Raw genomic sequence first — 23,811 nt, forward strand, 5'->3', positions numbered from 1 at the left:
GTTTTGAGGAAGTAAGTGCTGAAGAAAGATTAAATATCATAAGAAAAATTAATGATATGGAAGACTGGGATGAACAATCATTGCATCTGATAGACTCATTACAATACTTCCAGTTCACAGAAGGCTGAGGATCAAACACAGTGTTAAGAGTGATAGTGAAACATGACGACATTGTACATGAAATTCCTACATGCAGGAAAGCCTTCATAGCAGTAAATGGGGTAACAATGCAAAAAGTAATGAGAGTTCGGAAATTTTTGAAGTTGGGCAATTCCCTTCGTGATGGTAGGGTTAAGCATGAAAATAGCCCACAGAAAATTAAGAGGAAGTAGATCATGTGGTTTATAATCACACAGATTCATTTAAGGGTGGATCAAGCCATTACAGCAATGACAAGACCAAGAAGTCTGTCACAGATGAATTTCCAGTGAAAAAAATGCATGAAATGTTCCAGGAAAAATATCAAAATTTTGACATTTTTTACGACACTTATAGAACAAGGGTCCACTCCAAAGTCAATACAGCTTTTAGTTATCCAAGGAGTGATACACACGCAACCTGCAATAATTCTACTGCTGAGATGAAAGTGTTGAACGCATGATTATCTGAACATTTAGATGATTACATGAAGAACATAGTCTTGAAATATATTAGATCACCGATGACCATAAGGTGCACGAAGTTAAAGCTGAAACACTTTGTTCCAGAAAGAGAAATTCTTATTTAAGAGGCTGAAAGTCTAATGAAACAAAAGCAATCTACATAGACTAAACATAAGCAGTAATGATGTAAATGCAATTTCAGTGTTCTCTGCCTACATCCAAGATTTTGGAAGAAATGGGGCCAATGAAGTTGTTTCCTTTTTAAATCTCTTTGTGAGAGTTATCGGACAAGAAAGTGAACAGCTTGAAGTTTTTTGTGCTTAGTTTTCAGGCCAGAACAAGAATTACACTTACCAGGTATCTTAACTAGTTTTTGAGCCACCTGAATCTGTTGAGACAGTGAAAGTTACTTCCTCTATTGGAGGAGACACTTTTATGGAATGTGGTAAGAATATGGGGCTGATTAATACAAAATCAGAAATTCCAATGGAATGGGTGCAGATCGTGTTTGAAACCAGATGTAAACCTAAGCCTTTTGATGTGGTAGACTGTCAAGGAATGATACTACATTGGGAGTCATTTCTGGAGATAAAAATTTGAGGAGAGGCCCATTTCTAACAAGGCCCACCAGAGAGGTAGTCATCATTAAAAAACTTCCAACCTTATTCAACATGAAGAAATTTATAATGAAACTCGAGTTTCACCAGTGCTGAGAGTTTCACAGTAACTTCAAGACCAGCAGCTTGGAGAACACCCATCTCCTGCTTACAGAATTAAAATATAATAAAATATTATTTAAGAATGATTTTATAATAACAATAATGTCTTTGCAGGTCATCTGGCAATATCACAAGAAAAGTATCTGGACCTCCATGTTTTGAAGGAGTATCGCAGACAAGCTAGAGCATTTGACACATCCTTCTAAACTATGCTGAGAAGTGTTAGTTGGGATAATGTGATGGTATATCAATCACATGAAGTTAAAGTTGAAGAGAAACTACTTAACAAGAAGTAATATTACCGATTCAAACATTTTTTCCATTAAAAAAGATTCTAACAATTTTTAACAAAAAATTACAGTTTTGCTTGCACCATCATTTATTCTGCAACAAGCAAGTGGCATGTTTCTTCCTTGTAATGCATGACATTACTTTTTAACTATTATGCCAACAAAACTACAATTTAAATATTTAAGGTATCAGTTTATATAAATTACAATGTATATTACACATGCATCCAAATTACTTTAGTACTCAATTGTATCCATTAGTACCCATGGAATTCTGTTTCAAACTTTAAAATTGCTCTCCTGAACAATCTGATATTGTTGACAAAGCACATTCTTTTCCTGTGCTCTTCATTTAGAAATGGAAGGAATAAATAATGAAGAGTTCACAGTGTCGACAACAGTTGAAAATGCACTTTATGTTCTCTAAGCAATATAATGGACCAACCCAGTGACACAAAACGCACTAACACAGCACAAGTGTCAGCTGCAATCATTTTATCTCAAATTTTAAAACTAACTATATTCAGATTACATTAATCTCTTCACAAACCAAAATTTGAATCTTGCAAGTGTAACAATACAGTAGCCCTACTTAAAGACAGAGCTGGAACATTTTGATAGAGTTTCTTTTAATGAAAGAACTATGGACGATTAGAGGATGAAGGTCGCATGGTAAGTAAAATGAAACTGAATCATTGCACCAGCACAAAAGTTTAATTTTCCACATTACACGAGAACACAGATGACTTTTGCATAAATCTGCAATGCTCTCCTGAACAGTAAATGACACACACACACTTTTGAAGCATTATAAAGCTTCAACATCACAAGCCAAACACTCACTCCCTTTTGCCACTTTTTCCAATGAAAAATATTACATATCTATGGTAATCAAACCAAAGCCTCAAATCCCTGGCAAAATTTAATGTCAATTCACAATACAGGTCTATGATGAAAGGCTCGTCTTAATACAACTTACAAAATGACAGTGGAGTATTACAAACATTTTACTACGTATAAAAATTACTTTTTAGCAAATGAGATTTTCATAGCATGTGACATAGTAATTTTGAAACCCTGCAGCGCGTCCTTTGCTGCTGCACTCTGCAATTCATTTTCAAATTCTACAAAAGCAATATCGTGACGATTGGGTACCAGTCTCACTTCCTTGAATCCTGGGAACTGATTGAACAACATCGATAACATCATTTCACTTGTCTCATCAGGCAGGTTGGTCAAGAACAGGATTTGGTTTGGAGGTTGTTCTGGAACGGCAGTAGACACTGACAGCGGTGCAGCGGCAGTAGCTCCGTAACCTCCACCACCAGCTGCCCCGGGGACCGCAGTCGCTGCTCCTGGTCCCGCTCCCATCAAGCGAGCATTTTCCTTTGCTGCCTTGCGCTTAGCTTTCTTGGAGTCTGGAGTTTCCTCAGCTGCCGGAACACGTTTAGCCTTCTTAGGTCTCTCTGCAAACGTACCTTTCATCTTAGCAATGATATCTGAGTCAGTCTTTGAATACTGAATTCGCATCGGCTTATCGTAAAACGGAAAACCTTGCATAGAACGAAGCGCATTTGTAGCGGAACTAATATCTTTAAATATCACAAATGCTTGTCCACGCATTTTCAATGTTTTCAATGCAACGATGTCAAGAATCTGTCCAAACTGAGAGAAAATTGCATATAATGACTTCTTCAAATCATCTTTCTTAATCTTCTCGTTCAGATTGTTGATGTAAATAGTGTGACTTGGCCGAATGTCCATCATATTTGAATCGAACGTCAGCTGACTGCACTAAACGCCACTTCAACGTATCTCTCACTCGAGCTTCGTGTGCACTTAGAGAAAAGGCACTTGGGTGTTTTTTAATGGCACAACTCAAACTCTTAACCAAGCCGAAAACAAATAGCGTCCACACACGCACAGAACCACACTTACAGTTACACTCCGCCAAAGATTCAATACCTTCAAACCACTTTCAGTCATAGATGGTGTTGTGCTCTCAACAAGGGTTATGCTCGGTTTACACTAGCAAGTTATTGCAGCAATTTACTTGCGGGGAGGAACTTGATGAACTTTTTCCGTTTCCAGTGTGAACAAGACGCATAAAGTATCTGCAAGTAACTTGCAGCTTTTAGGATTTATTCTCTGCAAGTAGGAAGCGAAAGTAATAGTAAGTATGTTGTCTGCAATGTGGTGACTTTTTTTTATGCAACCATCTTACGTATTAAATGCAAACAAATTTCAGAAATGGAGAAGAAACGGAAATGGATGAAGCAGGATACAGAACATTTTATTGTAGCCGTGGAAAGCTACCCCGAAATATGGAACGTGCATAACCGGGACTTTAAGGACAGAGTGTAGAAGATGAGCTCATTAAATGAAATCTCATCGATATTCGACACATCTGTGAAAGAAGTACAGAGAACGTAGCATAACTTGAAGACACCACTCCTTTGCTACCTGCATTCACTCGCTTGTTGTTTTAGGAGTCTAGAAAACGACGATGTGTAATTATTACATGTTCTATTTAATTAGCTTGTCACTTCCCATTTTTTGAGCATTAGAAAAAAACATTTTTATTAGTATATCATTGTGAAAAATGCAGTTTATTTCAATAAAAATTTAATTTCATTGTTGTGTTTTCACATACCTTCAAATAATTTTCCCTTTTCAATACGTCAAAAATGGCTCTACATGCATCGGGAACGATCAGAGAAATCTCGCTGATGGGAATGTGAAACAGGTACGTTAGGGAATTGTATGAGTCTCCTACAAAGAAAAGATTCCAAAACTCAAACTTTTTTTAGTTGTATGTTTCACATAAATAAATGAAAAGGCCTATTTTATTCGTAGCTCACCAGTAGCTATAAATCGTAGAGTGATTAGCAAACGTTCCTTTGCTGAAATAGCAGTACGGAAGTTTGTGTCTCTTTTTGATATGACGTGCGCTATTAACATCAACAAACACTCCAGATCATTTGACGACATTCTGCAAAAGTTTTCAAAAATATGCATGCTCTCGATACTAACAAAGTTCTTGCAAAAGGTTATTGTAGGCACCATTTTTCGATCTTCTCATTATCCACTCTCTAACCTAAATACTTGTCATTTTCTTTTTCACATTTTTCATTGCAATTACAAGAGCTGCAGCATATCGCACCTGAATACTTTTCATTTTATACTTCGGCTGACACTCGTAGTGGTACTGAGAACACATATAAACAGTATCAGCAAGTTGTTGATGCATGTTTCTTGCCAAAGAACTTGCGGCAGAATCTTGCTTAATTCTTGCACTGCTGTGTAAACACAGCTGCAAGTGGCTCGCAATAACTTGCAGCAATAACTTCTGCAAGCGACTTGCTAGTGTAAACCCAGCGGATTCTCTCAGGCATGAATTTCTTAAACGTGCAACCTCTCACCACCACTCGCTTAAATCAGCTTACATATAGAACCAACCTATTTGCATAGTGTCATGTCAACTTACACATATATTACGAAAGTTCAAAGGCATTCTACTTTCTTGCACGAAGTCACATCACCGCCATCTCCGACGAACTAAAGCAACTGCTCATAGTTAGATTTGCTCTCATTCTACTATGGTTGCTTCGACAGTACATATCTAGAATCGTTTGTTTATGCGTATGAAAAGTTAGCGTCGTGCCGAAATAATGGACTCAGTCTTCACATAAGAAAAATAAATAATTTCTAAAACGGCTAAATTATCTTAAACAGTGCGATGGAGATATCATCCTAGAATTCAGGAACTTATTTATAATGAAGGAACACATCGTTTGAACCGATTAAAGGGATTCAAAAGTATTGTGACTGAAAGTGTAAACTTGATGAGGTTCGTATTACTGCAGAACAGTCAAAACTATTTAAAAAAATGTTATTGTTGTATAACGACAAGAATTTTTTATTTCGTCACTGATTGCAACTACTATGAGGAAATCGAAATCTACTTGTGGCTTCACAGATTTAAAACTACTATTGACACTAATTAAAATACTATGTAAAAATAAGAGTGTTCTAATTGGCGCTAATGTTGAGCAATGACTATTCTGCACAGTAGCTCAAAGATTGGTTACAACATAGCTCATAATTACAGAACCTATGTTATAACCTTGGCTAACTCTGGAAGTAAAAAAGCAAAGCTAAACTGATGAGACAAAAAACGAAGTATCTTCAGTGTACTGTAGATAACATAAAACTTAAGAAATAGCGCTCTTCAGAATGCAACACAGTCAGTCACTCAGGGTATCTTTGTATCACTTACCACTTTCGTTTCAAATGGCTGCTGCTCCATCTGCTTGTATTATTCTGTGCTAAAAGAAATTGTTTTATTACCTCTGTGATGTCTAGTTAGTATTTCAGTTGTCTTTCCGACTTCCTACAAATTCTTAGGCTTGTGATTATCCTTTAATTGCATTGGCTGTGAAGTGAGCTTCTGGTGATAGAGATTTAAGTTGAATAATGCCAGATCGATTCAAATATCTTGATATTCCAAAGTAAACCCATAAAACTTTGTTAACACTGTTTGCTTTTACTAATTAACATCTGATTTCCTGTACAATCTAAATTTACCCAGAGAATTAGATATAGGAAAAATTATTATTATTATTTTCTTCAAATACTGGTCTAAAGTTATCCTGAATGACAGTGTAACATTGTACCAGCATTAAAATTGAAAGTTTACTCTAATATGGTGTATTTATCATACATTTTCACTTTAACTATTGATGTAAAATGTAACAATGCCTGTTTTGATGTAAATTATTTCTTGTTCAATATTTTTTAAAAATGGTAAGAAGTTACCATGATTGACTGTACGTATATTGCAGAGACTCCAGTTACCACATAATCATTGCAACTTGTAATTTAATGAACGCTGTCATGGCATCATGCATACTTGTACTAGAATTTTGTGCACAACCAGAAATACAGGGTGTTACAAAAAGGTACAGCCAAACTTTCAGGAAACATTCCTCACACACAAAGAAAGAAAATATGTTATGTGGACATGTGTCTGGAAACGCTTACTTTCCATGTTAGAGCTCATTTTATTACTTCTCTTCAAATCACATTAATCATGGAATGCAAACACACAGCAACAGAACGTACCACCGTGACTTCAAACATTTTGTTACAGGAAATGTTCAAAATGTCCTCAGTTAGCGAGGAAACATGCATCCACCCTCTGTCGCATGGAATCCTTGATGCGCTGATGCAGCCCTGGAGAATGGTATATTGTATCACAGCCGTACACAATACGAGCACGAAGAGTCTCTACATTTGGTACCAGGGTTACATAGACAAGAGCTTTCAAATGCCCCCATAAATGAAAGTCAAGAGGGTTGAGGTCAGGAGAGCATGGAGGCCATGGAATTGGTGCACCCCTACCAATCCATCGATCACCGAATCTGTTGTTGAGAAGTGTACGAACACTCTGTCTGAAATGTGCAGGAGCTCCATCGTGCATGGACCACATGTTGTATCGTACTTGTAAAGGCACATGTTCTAGCAGCACAGGTAGAGTATCCCGTATGAGATCATGATAACGTGCTCCATTGAGAGTAGGTGGAAGAACATGGGGCCCCATCAATGTGCTTGATGCTAGTACTGTAGAGCAATGAGTCGCATGTCAACACAAGCACTGAAGTCAACATTACCTTCCTTCAATTGGGCCAACTGGCGGTGAATTGAGGAAGTACAGTACATACTGACGAAACTAAAATGAGCTCTAACATGGAAATTAAGCGTTTCCGAACACATGTCCACATAACATCTTTTCTTTTTTTGTGTGTGAGGAATGTTTCCTGAAAGTTTGGCCGTACCTTTTTGTAATACCCTGTATATTTCAAAAAGGTTTCAAAACTGATTTTACTCATTCGAATCAATTTTTAAAAGAAACGTCGTCCTTGTCAGATAACTTCCTTATTAGAGTATTTAATGTTCCCAAAAGATCCCTATGAGATGCCCATTTCCATATTCAACATTTGTGAGTCTGTGTCTTCTTCTCCAGCATCACTGTAAGCTTTTCATATAAAAGCTGCGCAACTCCCGTAGAAATGATTTCAGTTGTCGCCATCTTGAAAGTCGTGTACGTAGCGTTTCCAACTCAGCCGTATGGAAACGCTAACGTGCACATAAGGATAGTGTTGGGGGATGTACGCTTAGGAAATTCACGCCTGTGGAAACCAGATGAACTTGTTGAACCTCGAGATAGAGAAGTCAGAGAAAAAGTTTGTTCAATAACCTGAGATCTTTGAGTCTTTTTTTTTTTATTAGGCCATCAGTGTGAGGACTGATAGCCACTAATACGAGGGTTGGAACTTTAATAGTGACAAATATACTCTTAGCAGTGCCAGTTGTGTTGACAGTTCGAGCGGAGCTGTCTACTGCCCGACGAATTTGTAGTAGTTCTGAAGCGAATATTGTGAAGTGTTTCCTTCAGTTTAAAAATCGAGTTGAACTCACGAGGCGTTAAGTCAGGGGAGTGTAGTAGGTAGTATAGCACTTGTCAGCTGCAACAGCCAAACAAATCAGTAACACTGTACATGCTTGAGCATTGTCCTGCAAAATGATGATCAGAAAGTGTCATCACTTGTGTCTATAAGCTGGTCGTAGGCTGTGTTCCAAAAATTAACAACATAATAAATCAATAATTGCCACTATTAAAGTTCCAACCCTCATAGCTACAAAAATAAATGTCATTTCTCTACCTCTTCTGCGTGCACGTTTTTCTGAGCGTATTACAGGTGACAGTTGGGGGTTCAATGACTTGTTATGAACCACCTATGCCATGTCTTGCAGAAACAAAAAGTATTCAGGCACCTGTTTTTTGGAAAATATATGCGAGAAGATACCTTCCCATAGACTGTGAAATGATACTACAATTTTTTAGGAATTTTTTTGTTATAAAAAATGAAACTACAAAAATAACAAAAAGTGTACTTCATTGGTAGATGATAGTTTAGTCAGGAAATATTAGTGAAAACGTAATAACTGTAATAACTTGATGTTGTGGAACAGTCTGAAACAAGGGTCTACACACAAAGCGACATTGCAACTTCAGTATAATATTCCTGTTTTTTTGTTTCTTCTTTACATGTACCCGCAAATGACAATGACCAAATTTCACAATATTCTTTGTTAGATGTCAACCTGTATTTGATAGTTTGATTTCATGATGAACACCAAGGCTGTCTGTTTCTTGTACTTTTTTTTTTTTGCGAATATAAGTAGGTACCTACATCGTTTCCTTGCGTGATAGTAATTCTCTTATTAACTGTAAAAGAAATATAGGTTCTCTCCCTTTCGTGTGACTGCTGTATGCACAACTGCACCGTCAACTAGAAAATAGAAAATTCTGTGCCACCACTTTAGTGATCACTGTGAAGCTTCATACCATTCTTGCACCTGATCCAAGAGATCAACACCGCCATTACTTTGTTGTACAAACTTGTGGCACTTCGACAGTCATATTGCACATGGACTAATTGTGGTGTCACTGGCAGACACCACATTTGCTAGGTGGTAGCTTTTGAATCGGCCTTGGTCCGTTACTATACGTCGGACCCGCGTGTCGCCACTATCAGTGACTGCAGACCGAGCGATGGTTCACTGTCTGCATACGCTCTCATTTGCAGAGACGACAGTTTAGCATAGCCTTCAGCTACGTCATTTGCTACGACCTAGCAAGGCGCCGTATTCAAATTCTATAAGTGCTAACTTCAAGAATGTCTTCTGAACAGATATTGTGACTCATGTACTGACAAGCGCGACGTTCATCATTAATGGATTAAAGTTAAGTATCAGACTAATTATGTCTGCTTTCTGAATTCTAATTCCTTGTCATGTTCCAGACCTCACGTCAGTATAGTTCTTCCCTCCTCACGCCAACGTGAGCTAAAACGCATGCATTTCAGCCTCCATTCGTAACACGGTGTTGGCTCTTCTGCCAACACAACACTTATCTTTTCTTTTCTCGAAACGAATGTTACGTCCTTAGGAGATGTTGCTGAAGACAGAACTGTTACTGTTGTTGGGTCTTGCCATTTTATCACAATGACTGAATCTTCGATCTGTGTCTTGAACTTATCTTGTGAAAGTTCGTCAATTTCCTGCACCATTTCTGGAAGATCTTTTCTGTTGCCTCTGAGAATTTCTATAGAATATATTCCACTATCCAGAAGTGATTTCATTAGGAGTATGAAATAGCAGAGTTGTCAAACCATTTCATCAAGAGGAATATTGGCATTACTATCTTCCCCTTTTCTACAATAGATCTTGAACTTCAGTAGATAGCCTGTCTTAGCATCAGCCAGTCTTGTATCTCCTTTTTAAGGCTTCATGTGCATGCGACAAAATTTCTACTTGGTGTGATGATTGGCAGCTAGCTCTAAATGCGGGAAAATATAAGTTAATGTGGATGTGTAGGAAAACACACCTGTAATGTTCGTATACAGAATTAATAGTATACTGCCTGTAGATGCAGATGTATTGTTTTACGCGCAATCTTCCCTTGAAAGATCTCACAGCTTTGCCAACAGATAATATGCCTGAATGATTATATGCCACTAAGAAATTAGTATTAGGGCATCAATTACCAACCTCATTTTATGTAATTTATCATAATCCTGGAGCACCTTTCTCCCCTGCCTTCGAATAATCGTTGAAATGATGATTTTCTAAAATTTTTTGAACGTTTTTAGACTCATTTCTTTCGTATACTGATTCACAATGCAAAGAGGATCTGACCTCCAGTAATTTGATAAATGAGACACTTAGTCGATGTCCAAATGATGAGCAACCCAGCTACATATGTATCAGAACTCAGAACTCAATCGAAAATTTTGTCACTCTTGGGATACGTACAAGTTTGTTTGTTCAGCAGTATTCTGAATGTATTTTCATTGAAGATACAAAATGCGATGCCCCCTCCACCTAGTTCTATCTGTATATCGATCAGCTTCCACCTATAAATGACTGTGGTTGGCAATCAGTCTCATAATTATAATGGGTGGACACTTGCGCGCAGTAAGACCCCAGTGTTGATTTCACTAGTCACTATAAGCACTGCAGAGCTAAGCTCTTACCACACAGTCTTTAATTTCGAATGGTTGAAACCGATAAGTAACTTGACAAGTAAGCAAAAGTGTATTATAATAAAAAAGAATTAATGAAACAAAAAAATGAAGGGAAATTTGCACTAAAAAAGGAATATTTTTACAACTGCATTATTATGAAATGTTCTGCGTGTACCACATTGTGTTATTGTTCACACACTTTACCTTGCGTCATTCTTTTTCTGTGTCTATCACTGTATATATTTTAATTATACTTGTAGTCTTCTGAAAGCTTCTCCTTCTGTTAATTTTACGAAAATATGACTATGGACTTAATTCCCTCCATTTCAATTGTTGACGAAGGCAGCCAACTCCAGGGAACACCAGTGCCTCTCAAGACGATAAAAAATATGAAGGAATTCTTCTTAACTTGGTTCTATTTCACTTTAATACAAATGCTTAATATTGTTATTAAGTCTTCTCTTTTTCAGAAACACATATAATACAAAACACTCGTAGCCCATCATACTCCCAGCAATACATCTTAACCAAACGTCTGCAGTCAAGAGAGTGAAACAAAATCATGTACAAAAAAGTGAATGATGTTTCATGGTCATTTGTCTACACTTTACTGCTCATTCATAATTAATGTCATTGCCAATGCTTACAGTCTTTCATTCTGTCATTATTGCTGTTCCATTTTTTAATAAGTTTTTACTTTGCCATATCCGGGGGTCTTTCATCATGTACCTACACAATTCCCCCCACACTGTACGTTGACATGGTATGGAGATGTAGTGTTTCTGCGTGTACATAACTTACATTTACATTTGCCAATAGACGTCGATACCCTTTATTTGTCGGCTTCTCTTTTGTTTAATGGAGGGGATATAATAGCTTATCCTGTGCATGTTAGCGTCCTACAATAAATTAAAAGATTATATACATAATGTATATTTAAATTTAGCGCACTGACAGTACTGTTCAGTTTGCTTTGGCCTTGTAGCCAGGTTTTGCGGTTGCGCGCTGGTTTGCTTGGCGGCTAAGCACAATCTGCTAATGGTTAACATGCTAGTTGATACCGTCATAAGTGCGTGCGCTCGTTTCTTAGTGTTAATTTCACACTGAGTATCACACTTTCACCCGAGTTTTACAGATTAAAGTATTGCCATGGCATTTGTCTTCATTCTGGGTGCAGTGTGCTAGTTGTTCAAATGGCCCAGGTGTCACTATTACTGTGTGTACTTGCATATTCAGCGGAGAGAACACTGGCCAACCTCATCTGTTGATGAGGTAAGTACTGGAATGAGATCTTCACTCTGCAGTGGAGTGTGTGCTGATATGAAACTTACTGGCAGATTAAAACTGTGTGCCGAACCGAGACTCGAACTCGGGACCTTTGCCTTTCACGGGCAAGTGCTCTACCAACTGAGCTACCCAAGCACGACTCACGCCCCGTCCTCACAGCTTTACTTCTGCCAGTATCTCGTCTCCTACCTTCCAAACTTTACAGAAGCTCTTCTGCAAACCTTGCAGAACTAGCACTCCTGAAAGAAAGGATATTGCTGAGACATGGCTTAGCCACATCCTGGGGTATGTTTCTACTCGTAGAATGAGTTCGAGTCTTGGTCCGGCACACAGTTTTAATCTGCCAGGAAGTTCCAGGTAAGTACTGGCTTGCACAACTATAGTTCACTTATTAATGACTCAAGCATTGTGATACACAATACTCAGAAATTCCTTCTTTGTACGTGTATGTTAATTCATATTGTCATTCAAAGCATTATATAAATTGCTTGTTTTTAGAGTTCACTCCTTTACATAGAGTTTGGTTTTCAATTAAAATCCATACAAGTAATGGGTTACAACAATCTATAAAATGATAGCTTATACCTATGGCCGACGTTCCATTCATCACTTGTACTACGCACATAAATTTCTTAATTTTTAAAATGTCATAAATTTTTCATTAACTGGTTTCTGTTACTACAGTTTGTTTGTTAGTTTTATCTTTTCTTCATTCATACCGCATACACAAATTAATTATATGACACATTATTATGGCACAATACATGCATATGATACATTTATACTTCATTTTATAGATAGACTTTTATAACTTATGGAGTTCATTTCTTCCATAGGTAGAGGAGGGAGAGAAACATTAAAAATAGGACTAAATATTATGCTTTACTGGCCTAACTACACTTGGCACTACCTCCTTTGTTTGGGAGCGAAGAAAGGAAAACTAATCTACTGGTTCAAGGATTCATGAGGAAATGCTACTCGTACAACCATGGAGTAGTTGATAAGGAACTCTTATTTCATAGAAATAATGTGTACTGACTAATCATTAATGTACTATCATGGTGTTTCTTCATGTGCTAGTGCAATTCACATCTAGCTTAGTGTTAATTATGAAGGAGTTTCAACCACCATAGGCTTATCTTTCTCGAATACATGGAAATATCATTATTTATGCTTTCATGTGACACGATACAAATTAATTTGATTTCGTAAAATCACATGCTTAAATGTTTATGTGTTGTTTGCAGCAAATAGGTACTGGTAAATGTCACAGAGCTATACTGTGACAATGCGTATTTTCATTTTTCATTTACCTTATGACCTTTGTATAAATATCCTTATAACTAAATTGTTTAGTCAAGGTGCGCCCCATTTCTTCATTTGATAACTATTATTCTGATCGCTGAAATAAAAAAACTTAAAACTAATAGCATTACATAGCTCAGAGGTCTCTGCTGCATTTGGTTATTACATCTGCCCGTAGATATTTCCATACTTTGTTTAAATTCATAGACATTCGTTTATTCTGTTACCCTTTATGATGATTTGCCCTGCAAAAAGGTTTATTTTAGATTTCCTACGGTATTTTATCGTTCCTTCTTAGCTTACACGTTTCTTATATTTCTTCATAATGCTTACTTTTGCTTATAAATATGTTGTATATAACTTAGTATTTAATTCAATCTCTGTGTACATGTATAAATAAATTCCTTAGTTCTTAGACAGTAGATGTGATTGCTTAGTATTTCCATTTACTTTGTATTTAAGTTAGGTACTTGTACATATCACATTCCTATTTGGTTGCACCTTCTCCGAGTCTGTCGTGCATGCATACAGGTCAATGCCTCCTCTCCTACTACTGACCTCAAGGTGTATTGTTGAGCGGCCACAGCTGAGCCATAAGCTAATTCTGTTTATACTTTCACTTTGTGAGAAGTGGTGTTTTACTCCTCATTCCTGTTGATTTTATGCTTACTTCTACAAATCAAAAGAATTACTTTCTAGAAAAAGTTACTCTTAGAGTTATGTATATTTTGTACAATTATCTTTTGATAGAAAGAAAAATGTTTCCTTACTTCATTATTCTATAAAGGCTTTTATATTTTTGTGAGGGTGGAGACCCTTGTCTCTCCCTGTTTTCTCACAGACTAATCTGTACGTTCCAGGGTAACGTATTTTGGAAATTATTTATGGTCCTGAATAGAGTAATAACCACATCTTATTCAGTTTGCCAATTTTTGTCGATTTAGGGTGCATCTGCAAGAGGACTCGTTGCCCTTCAAAAAGTTGTGTAACCTGTTTCAGTTTCTTACTATACATTTTCTTTCTATATTTGCCCCTGTTTTCGAGTGTAATCATGGCTTTTTTGATTTTGTCTTGTAGTGTAATTTCTGTAGAGGGTAGTTTTGGTATGGGCAACTCCCACTCATTTGTTGGTTTTGTCTGGAACATCAGTTCGTAAGGCATGAAACCTGTTGAAGGATCTGGAAGGTTCTTGACAACTTGCATGAAAGGAGTTACGTATTCTACCATTCAGGTGTGTTTGTGAGGGCGTTTGTCCTAATCAACTGGTTAAATTCTTCAAAGGCTCGTTCAACTGTATTTTGCTTTTGGGTGAAAATAGCTTACTAATACATGTTATACGCACTGTGAGGTTACACATTGTTTTCCCTTTTGTTCACCGAAATCTGAAGCATTATCATTTAGCAGTACCTTTGTGTTACTTATTCTTCTCAAATAGTCTTTCTCAATCCTTTTTCTGATACTTGTGGCTGTTGCATTTTAATGGCATACATTTTGATATGTGCCACTACTTGTCTTACGCCTCCCTTACTTTTGCTCAGATTTTTCATGTTTCCTATGAAAGAAAACGCCCTTGTACTCCTGATACCATTTACTTACCTTTCCACCTTCATCTGGCTTAAGGTTCCATCTGCGATCTTGCTGCTGTGTAATTTTCGTTTGCTTACAACATTATGGTAACAGACTATTGCGCTGTACCCTGCATTAGTAACGTTCTCATTTCAGCGTCTTGCTCTGTTAATTCACTAAATTCATTTAAACATTTTGACTTCCTTTAATATATATGATCTCAAAATTGAATTCTTATAATTATAGATATCACCTAGCTAATATACTGTGCAATTGTTTGCATGTTAAAAGAAATTACAGTGACTTATGGTCACAGTAAACTTTGAGATTCTTATCCCAGAAAAATATTCATAATTTTTAAATGCCATACTACAGATAAACGTTCCAATTCTTACACAAGGTAAGACCTTTCTGCTTCTGATAATGATGACCTTAGGTACTTCCTTACATTCTTCCCCTCGCATCTGGAACAAGCATGCCCCCAGCCCCTGAGATAAGACGAAAATCTTTGGACATGTCAGGGTGGCTAAGAATGTTTGCATTTACTAATCCCTACTTAATGTTATTAAAGTCCTTCTGATACTTATCATCCCATAACCAAGGCCTATTTTTTTAACAAGTTGACTATGTGTCACTGTTCATCTATTGCTGTGATGCGAATTTACGAAAAACGGATGCTACTCCTGAATAAAGTTTAAGTTGTTTTTTATTCCTTGGAGCTGTACAAGTTCGTATAGGATCAAGTTTTTTTCGGATAAGGTAACATACCTTGTTCTGACACAATATGTCCTAAAAATCTGACTTGCTCCTTACCAAAACAAGACTTTTTTTAAATTGGCTGTTACTCTGTAATCAGCGAATCGTAGAAGTACCTGTTCAATCAGCCTGATATGTTCTAACTAAGTGGGTGTGGCAATTACCTTGTCATCTACATAAGCAGTGCCTTTACTAAGCAGTCCCAGTCCTAAGACCCTGTCCAGTGCAGATATAAACATACTTGCCCTAATGTTCAGTCCAAAAGGTAGATCATGTAATTCGTAACATCTGCCACCACAATCAAATGTTGTACTTTCTTCGTAGAGTTGTATTTGCCAGTAGAACGGCTTTAGGTCGAATATACTGAAGTATTTTGTATTGTAAAACTTTAATAGCTGTTAGTCCAAGTTGTCTGGTCTTGTGTGTACTGGTATTTAATCTCATTGATACCTCTAGCATAGAGAACTAATATTACAGATCCGTCTGGTTTACTTACTGGTTATATATGACTACAACAGGGTGAAAATGAAGGTTGCAGAATTCCCCATTTAATCGTATGATTGATCTCTTCCGTTACTGCCTCTCGTTTTGCCCATGGAATAGGATATGACATTACAGAAAGTGTTTCATGTGGGTAAACTTCAAATTTATATTCAATGTCTTTGATTACTCCTGGCTCCTTATTGAAATCATTGGCATAATTAAACAACAAGGTTCTTGTCATTGCATATCATTTAGTATCTGTGATTCACTTAGTTTCTGTTCTACCATTTCGTAACTAGCATCAGTGTTTGCTTCTTGTTCAGTATCATATTTGTTTGTGAAATATACCGTTGTAAAGGAATATTGTACTATTACATATGACTCTGGTTTGTTTTTGTCACTTTTACAGGTGTTTTGACTGAATCAAACTATCAGTTTAATAAGTCACAGCTGCAAAATACTAACGCGAATTCTTTACAGACGAATGGAAAAACTGATAGAAGCCGACCTCAGGGAAGATCAGTTTGGATTCCGTAGAAATGTTGGAACACGTGAGGCAATACTAACCTTACGACTTATCTTAGAAGAAAGACTAAGGAAAGGCAAACCTACGTTTCTAGCATTTGTAGACTTAGAGAAAGCTTTTGACAATGTTAACTGGAATACTCTCTTTCAAATTCTGAAGGTGGCAGGGGTAAAATACAGGGAGCGAAAGGCTATTTACAATTTGTACAGAAACCAGATGGCAGTTATAAGAGTCGAGGGGCATGAAAGGGAAGCAGTGGTTGGGAAAGGAGTGAGACAGGGTTGTAGCCTCTCCCCGATGTTATTCAATCTGTATATTGAGCAAGCAGTAAAGGAAACAAAAGAAAAATTTGGAGTAGGTATTAAAATTCATGGAGAAGAAATAAAAACTTTGAGGTTCGCCGATGACATTGTAATTCTGTCAGAGACAGCAAAGGACTTGGAAGAGCAGTTGAACGGAATGGACAGTGTCTTGAAAGGAGGATATAAGATGAACATCAACAAAAGCAAAACGAGGATAATGGAATGTAGTCAAATTAAGTCGGGTGATGCTGAGGGAATTAGATTAGGAAATGAGACACTTAAAGTAGTAAAGAAGCTTTGCTATTTAGGGAGTAAAATAACCGATGATGGTCGAAGTAGAGAAGATATAAAATGCAGACTGGCAATGGCAAGGAAAGCGTTTCTCATGAAGAGAAATTTGTTAACATCGAGTATAGATTTAAGTGTCAGGAAGTCGTTTCTGAAAGTATTTGTATGGAGTGTAGCCATGTATGGAAGTGAAATATGGACGATAACTAGTTTGGACAAGAAGAGAATAGAAGCTTTCGAAATGTGGTGCTACAGAAGAATGCTGAAGATAAGGTGGGTAGATCACGTAACTAATGAGGAGGTATTGAATAGGATTGGGGAGAAGAGAGGTTTGTGGCACAACTTGACTAGAAGAAGGGATCGGTTGGTAGGACATGTTTTGAGGCATCAAGGGATCACAAATTTAGCATTGGAGGGCAGCGTGGAGGGTAAAAATCGTAGAGGGAGACCAAGAGATGAATACACTAAGCAGATTCAGAAGGATGTAGGTTGCAGTAGGTACTGGGAGATGAAGAAGCTTGCACAGGATAGAGTAGCATGGAGAGCTGCATCAAACCAGTCTCAGGACTGAAGACCACAACAATAACAACAATGTTAATCTGTGTATTATATATTCAAAATGTGTCCATGCCAATAACACAATTAACTATAAGTATGTCAATTATAAGGAAATTGCACTTCACCGTAAAATGTTCAGTTTGTAAGGGAATAACTATCCAAATGTTTTACCAATTGAGTCTTACTGCCTGTAGCAGTTTGCACCTTGCAATTTTCGATAGGAAATGTTGGAAATTTGACTCTCTTCTTAAATTCATAGAAAAATGCATTTGACATTAGTCAGTAGTTGAACCTGTATCTAAAATTAACTGTGTCAATGTTAAATATTTTCACCCTAATGATTTCTTATACTTGCTCTTCCTGGATATTATTCGTTGTATCTAACTAATGCTGATAAAAATCATGCTTGATCACACCTTGTTTGTCAAATCTTACGAAACATGTTTGTAGATTTGCTTTGCTCCCACTCCCTGAGAGGTCAATAGTATGGGACTTAACTACGACCTGTTGGGGTTTTTCTGATGGCGTAGTGTAACTTAATTCACTGCTTGGAGTAATTTCAGTTAGATGCACAGTGCGGGTACTTCGCCAGTTTGTGTCGTAAGCTGCTCACGACATTCCTTTGTGAGTGCTCGTATTGTTACTAGTAAAAGCTGGTGTGCCGTTGTTTTGCTGCCCAAAGGTCGGCTGCCATAGAGCGTAAGGCATAGCATTGTGGCTGTGCGTTGGCCACTGCTGTAGCTGACTGTTTCTGTTTATGTTCGGCATATGGCCTTGTGATAGTGGATTGTAATTCGCTCGTGCATTGAAATTACTCAAGTTGTTTCGAAAATTTCTTTTAAATCTTTTTTTTCCCGTTCCCGTTACCATACTTGTTGTCTCTGGGTTTGTAACTTTGCTGTTGGATGCACCATCCCTGCTGTGTGTTTAGATCATGTTCCACTGACTAACTTACACAACTATTTTGTTACTGTGCCTGATTTTCTGTTGTTCTATTTGGCAAAGGTCTGTCCTCATAGATTAAGTCGATGGAATCAAGCACTGGCAGAAAGTACTCAGTGTTTTGCTTTGACGTTGTGACTAATTTTTTTGTAATGTGCGATGGTAACCGACTTTTCAAAATTTTTAATACGTATATGTGTGCTATTGGGTTCATCCAGTAGTGTGTCTTGTTCAGCTATTTTCGAAAGTATCCACATAGACTACAGTATTTGCCAGAGAGTGGAGTGGGGTTGAAAACCTCGTGTATGTGTCTTTATTAGAGGTGGCAAAAAATAACGTAACTGATAGAAATAACCGGTTACTGAGAAGTAACGGTTACTGCGATAACCGTTCCTCTGATTGTGGCAGTTATTTCAATAACTGTTTAGTGTCAACAGTGCCTCGCGCCATCTGTTGACCGAAGATCGTACTGCGCATTTGGAAGGCGTTCTATAGACCATGGGAATAACTGTGAGACTGCGCGCCATCTGTTGATAAGAACTGTGTACTATTTCGTGGGCCTTCGTTACTTTTAGCATAAACAATTAAATAAAGTTAATGTCCGAGCCGTGGCTGATAGGAGCTGCAGTACAGGCATTAACAAGTACAGTCGATCCCTTGAGCCACCGCCTTACGTGTTAATTTAGCTTGGACGCGTAGTACAAGGAAAGTTACTAAGGAATTCGAGCGACTATGGAAATAACTGTCAGAGACCGGTATTCTCCTCTGGCAGTTATCGTTATTGGCTCGTAGTTCTAGTTCTCTGGCAGTTATTGGGCTACCACCACAGGTAACCTGGAAGCTGGTAACGGAATAACTGTGTGTGTAGACGTTCCTGACTCGGTGACTCCAGTTAAAGGTCGTAGTTCCAGGTGATATTTCCAGAGAGGATAGTAACTGGAGCGAACAAATATTTTCGTACTGCTACGGAAACGACGGTGGGCCATCGGGGAGAGGGGATGGCAAATAACGGGAATCTATCGTCTCATTTCTCTTCAATTCTTGGTGTTCCGGAACAGGTGTCACTATTTTTCCGGCCTTTGGTTGCGTTACAGGGTATTGACTTTCGTTCCGCGTTCTTGTTTTTCTTTGTGTTGTTGATATTACTACTAATAGTTGCCAACATGAAGAGGTCGAGGACAAGCGAAATGTGGTCATATTTGGAAACTCTTGATCGAGAGTTTGCGAAATGTACTTTGTGCGGTAAGAAATTATCGTACAAATCGACGACGACGAATTTAAAAAAACATCTTCAGAAATCACATTTAATTGTGAATTTCTCTTCACAAAGACCTTTAGAGCTAGATTTGGGTGAGTAATGAAAAAAATATATTTATTGCAATTACGGTTATTTCAGTGCATGCATAATCATTTATTTTTTATTTTATTATTTTTTTAAAAATAAGAGCATACTATACAGTGTGGTGCTTTGTGCATTTTTACACGCAAGTTTTCATTTGTCGTGACTACTTAAGCTGTCGATACCACCGCACCTGTTTGCCTTGACATTTTCAAACATTAAATTATGTTGCATATGGTGCCGGAATACTTAATTATTTAATTGGAAGTTATTGTTGCAGGTGTAATAACGATAGTGCTAATAAAATGCCACTGTGTGATATATGAACTGTCGTCTCGCAATTATTAGTAACTAATCGGATAGCAGATTGTATCAGTGCTCATTCCTGTGTATCATTTGTTTTTAACCCTGACGATGCCGGGAGGGGGGGGGGAGAATTAGATACTGTTTCATATTTTAAAATTTTGAAAAGGATAATTGTTTTTAATGGAGTCTTCAACTGAATTCCATAAATGTTTTAAATTTTGTGGTTAAACTTAACCCAAAAATTTGACACGTTAATAGTACATGTGACTTTCCACAGTGACAGTCATATTGAATATTTTGAAGTTCAGGGCCCTACTTATACATCAGTATTTGTTTAAAATATATGTCAACAACAATTAAGATATTTTTTTAGGGTGGAAATACAGTACCCTCCCTTCCCCCCAATACACATTATTGAAAATGTGTTGGTGTTGCTAGGATTAAAGAAGAAACTTGAAGCTATAGTCATTACTAAAACTGAGTCAATTGTCAACTTGTTTGAAGTAAATATTCAAGCTGCAAGTACCATGTAGAATACTGTACCCAAACATTGTAATATATATCACCAAAAATAATATGGCATCATTTCTATTGTGCTTATGCTGATATGAAACCTATTTTTCTGTAGGTGAAACCCTTCCTGTAGAGGTGATCCTTGGCACCAGTAGTGTGGAAGAGGAGCGAGAGGCACACCAACACCAGCAGATGAGTCTCCGTTTAATACTTGGGATATTATAACAGTAAGGTAATTCTAGTTTGGGTACATTTTTGGCAGATTTCAACTCCCCTTTAAAATGGAGATATAACTGTAGGGCATAGCATATATTTGTTATGCTACATTAAAAGAGTACTAGTGGTTTTGTGTTGAAGTGTTTAATGTATATTGTCGGTCAGTAAGTCAGAGCACTTTGTTCCAGTTATAGCTCCAGAAGTCAGTCACCAGCAGCAGATGTCACACAGTTATAAAATGGGAAACTTGAAGAATAAGGTACTAGTGGTTTGGATACATGTGTGGGAAATTTCACCTTTCACTTACAATGAAGGTACAGTTACAGTCCTTAAGAGTATACTGGCAAATGGTAACTCAAAGCTCTTTGTTTCTGTTACAGCTCCAGAAGTCAGCAGCAGCAGCCACCGTCACACAGCCATAATGCGAGAAGCTTGAAGAATAATGTGGTAGTGGTTTGGATACATATTTCACCTTCAGTTTAAAATTGAAGTTTGTTTATATTGGCAGGTGGTAACTCAGAGCTCTTTGTTCCAGTTATGGCTCCGATAGTCTTCCAGCAGCAGCAAATGTTACACAGTCCTATAGAGGCAAACTTGAAGTATAAAGTAATAGTGTTTTGCATACAATGGCAAACTTGACCTTTTGCTTAAAATGGAGGTACATTTGCACTGAGTTTAATGTTATGACACGTGAATGGATTACCAGTGATGTATATGTAAATACTGGAATTTGTAACTTATATCTTAATTTCAGTATCGGCTTTGAAATTTGGTCACTAGATACAACTATATTATCTTTCATGTTGATAGCAGCAATCATCAGATTGCAATCCAGTTAAGTACCTGTGAGGCATGAGATGTCAAAAATACTTGTGGGTTATTGGTAGCCTGTGTCAAGGCATGTGGCACCTCAAAGTTTGTAAGTACAGTAGCATTTTGTTTTCTGCTTTACTTAAAAATTGGTAGCTGTAGCACCCATTCTGACATTCAATTATTTTGAATTTCAAGTTTCTTAGAATGATACAGACATCAGTTTAACACTAATCCGTATATTATTGTTAATATATGCTGCTATTTTCCTCAGATGTTAACTGAAATTGTTTTATTGTTATGATAACAACACTTCAGCCTTTGAAAACTTGCAGTATACGTTACCTGCTGAGAAATATTTACTGGAAGAAATGGTTTCTTTGAATAGGACCGAAAGGAAAACCACTGAAAATGCCAAACGTGAATTGGTGAAACATCTTGTGCTCAATACTAAATTTCATTTGCAAAACACGGAAGTTTTCCTATCTTTGTGGTGGAACACAACAAATTCTCATAATTTTGCTAGTTTGTATTCTAGAAAGGGTGCCAGAAATGGAAGAGTATAATTTTTATTAAATCGGGCATTAAATGTAAGTAGGTTGGAGTACAGAAAGGGTGCAACTGGCCATCCCCACTGTAGCCTGATGTGCTCCAACATGCATTTGTACTGATGTGCAGGTGGTTATAACACTAGTATCAAACTGCATGGTACCCACTTACTAATGTGACCTACCCTTGCATGATCTTCTGCAGACAGCAAGAAATCCGCTACTGCTCTTACTACCTGTCCAACAGTTGTGGAGGATTTTTTCCCCTTGGTGCTTGACATGACATGTTTTGCCCTCTGCCCTTAAAATCTCAATTCTTGTTACATTTTTCATCCATTTTCTATCTCCTGATGGACCTGTATTGATTAAAAAACTAATCACTGCAGAGGTGATTGTAGAACTTTTGCTAGTGGCAGTGTGGAGGGGCTCCACTCTTTAAAAAATAAAATTACATTGTGGGACATGGAATTATTATTAGATGCTTTCATGGACATTTTGTTTACTGAAAAAGTCAGTCATTATCTGAGGTATTTAAATGTTAACTTCAAATCTAAAACTGCATCAAAAGATAAATTTCAGTAAGTCTTTAACAAGTTTCAGTATCTTGCTTCACATGCTGGACCCTCCAACTATAAAAAACAGTGTTTTGCAGAGAACAGTTATTCAGATGTTAACATCCCAGAATTTGTGTAGAAGATATCCCTTACATTGTTAGTTTCATTGTGGTCACACTCTACAGTGTAGTGTTATCAGCATACATATAGAAGTTTGAAGAACATATTAAATTAATTGCTAGACATGCCTCAAGTGAATATGTTTACTACTAATATGAGTCAGCTAAGTAGTTGCTGCAAGTTTTTATGTTGTTTCTAAAGTGTCTTTAGACAAGGATATTTCTGCTGTTTGTTTCCTGTTCTTCTGTTTCAGATAACTACTCATATATGCAGCAACTGCTGAAGCAGCCTCTGGCAGTTTATTGAAGTTCCGTGAACAAACTGTTGTGTGGTCTGTTTGTGTAAAGTGAAAAAGAAAAATGTTAAAGTGTAATTGCATATGTAATTGTGTATATATTTAATCATTATTTTTGCTAGTTGTAAGATCTATTTTCATGTAAATCAGAACATTGTATAATAGGTAACAACCGAATGAGGCAGTGTAGCTATTAACAGCACTGACCTCATATTCGGGAGGATGGGGTTCGCACTGTCTGGCCATCCTGGATCGCTAAGGCAAATGCCGGGATGGTTCCTTCATCAAGGCCACGGCTGACCACCTGTCCCGCCCTTAAAGAGATCCTTTAAACATTAAACCCATATTTTGAATTATTGACGTTTGTTGTATTATGTTGAGATATTCTTGGATG

General features: G+C 37.3%; 1 protein-coding gene and 1 long non-coding RNA gene across 3 annotated transcripts; one reads left to right on the top strand and one right to left on the bottom strand.

Moving 5' to 3' along the window:
- Positions 1-2,306: 2,306 nt before the first annotated feature.
- Positions 2,307-3,556, bottom strand: LOC126260970 (U1 small nuclear ribonucleoprotein A). Its single transcript, XM_049958497.1, has one exon. The coding sequence runs from the start codon at positions 3,376-3,378 to the stop codon at positions 2,635-2,637; it is 744 nt and encodes a 247-aa protein (XP_049814454.1). The 5' UTR covers positions 3,379-3,556; the 3' UTR covers positions 2,307-2,634.
- A 16,306-nt stretch (positions 3,557-19,862) lies between these two features.
- On the top strand, positions 19,863-22,120 carry LOC126260972 (uncharacterized). 2 transcript variants are annotated; one of them, XR_007546675.1, is made up of 5 exons: positions 19,863-20,066; positions 20,990-21,106; positions 21,279-21,349; positions 21,471-21,806; positions 21,901-22,120. It is a non-coding gene; the product is annotated as an uncharacterized LOC126260972 (long non-coding RNA). The 2 variants fall into 2 exon arrangements; XR_007546676.1 differs by lacking the exon at positions 19,863-20,066 and adding an exon at positions 20,564-20,900.
- Positions 22,121-23,811: the final 1,691 nt, after the last annotated feature.

The sequence above is a fragment of the Schistocerca nitens genome, chromosome 5, assembly GCF_023898315.1.
Source record: "Schistocerca nitens isolate TAMUIC-IGC-003100 chromosome 5, iqSchNite1.1, whole genome shotgun sequence".
Taxonomy (NCBI): domain Eukaryota; kingdom Metazoa; phylum Arthropoda; class Insecta; order Orthoptera; family Acrididae; genus Schistocerca; species Schistocerca nitens.

Bases quoted from the DNA above. Each gene is read 5' to 3' on its own strand.
- LOC126260970 (XM_049958497.1), bottom strand. From the start codon at position 3,378: ATGATGGACATTCGGCCAAGTCACACTATTTACATCAACAATCTGAAC.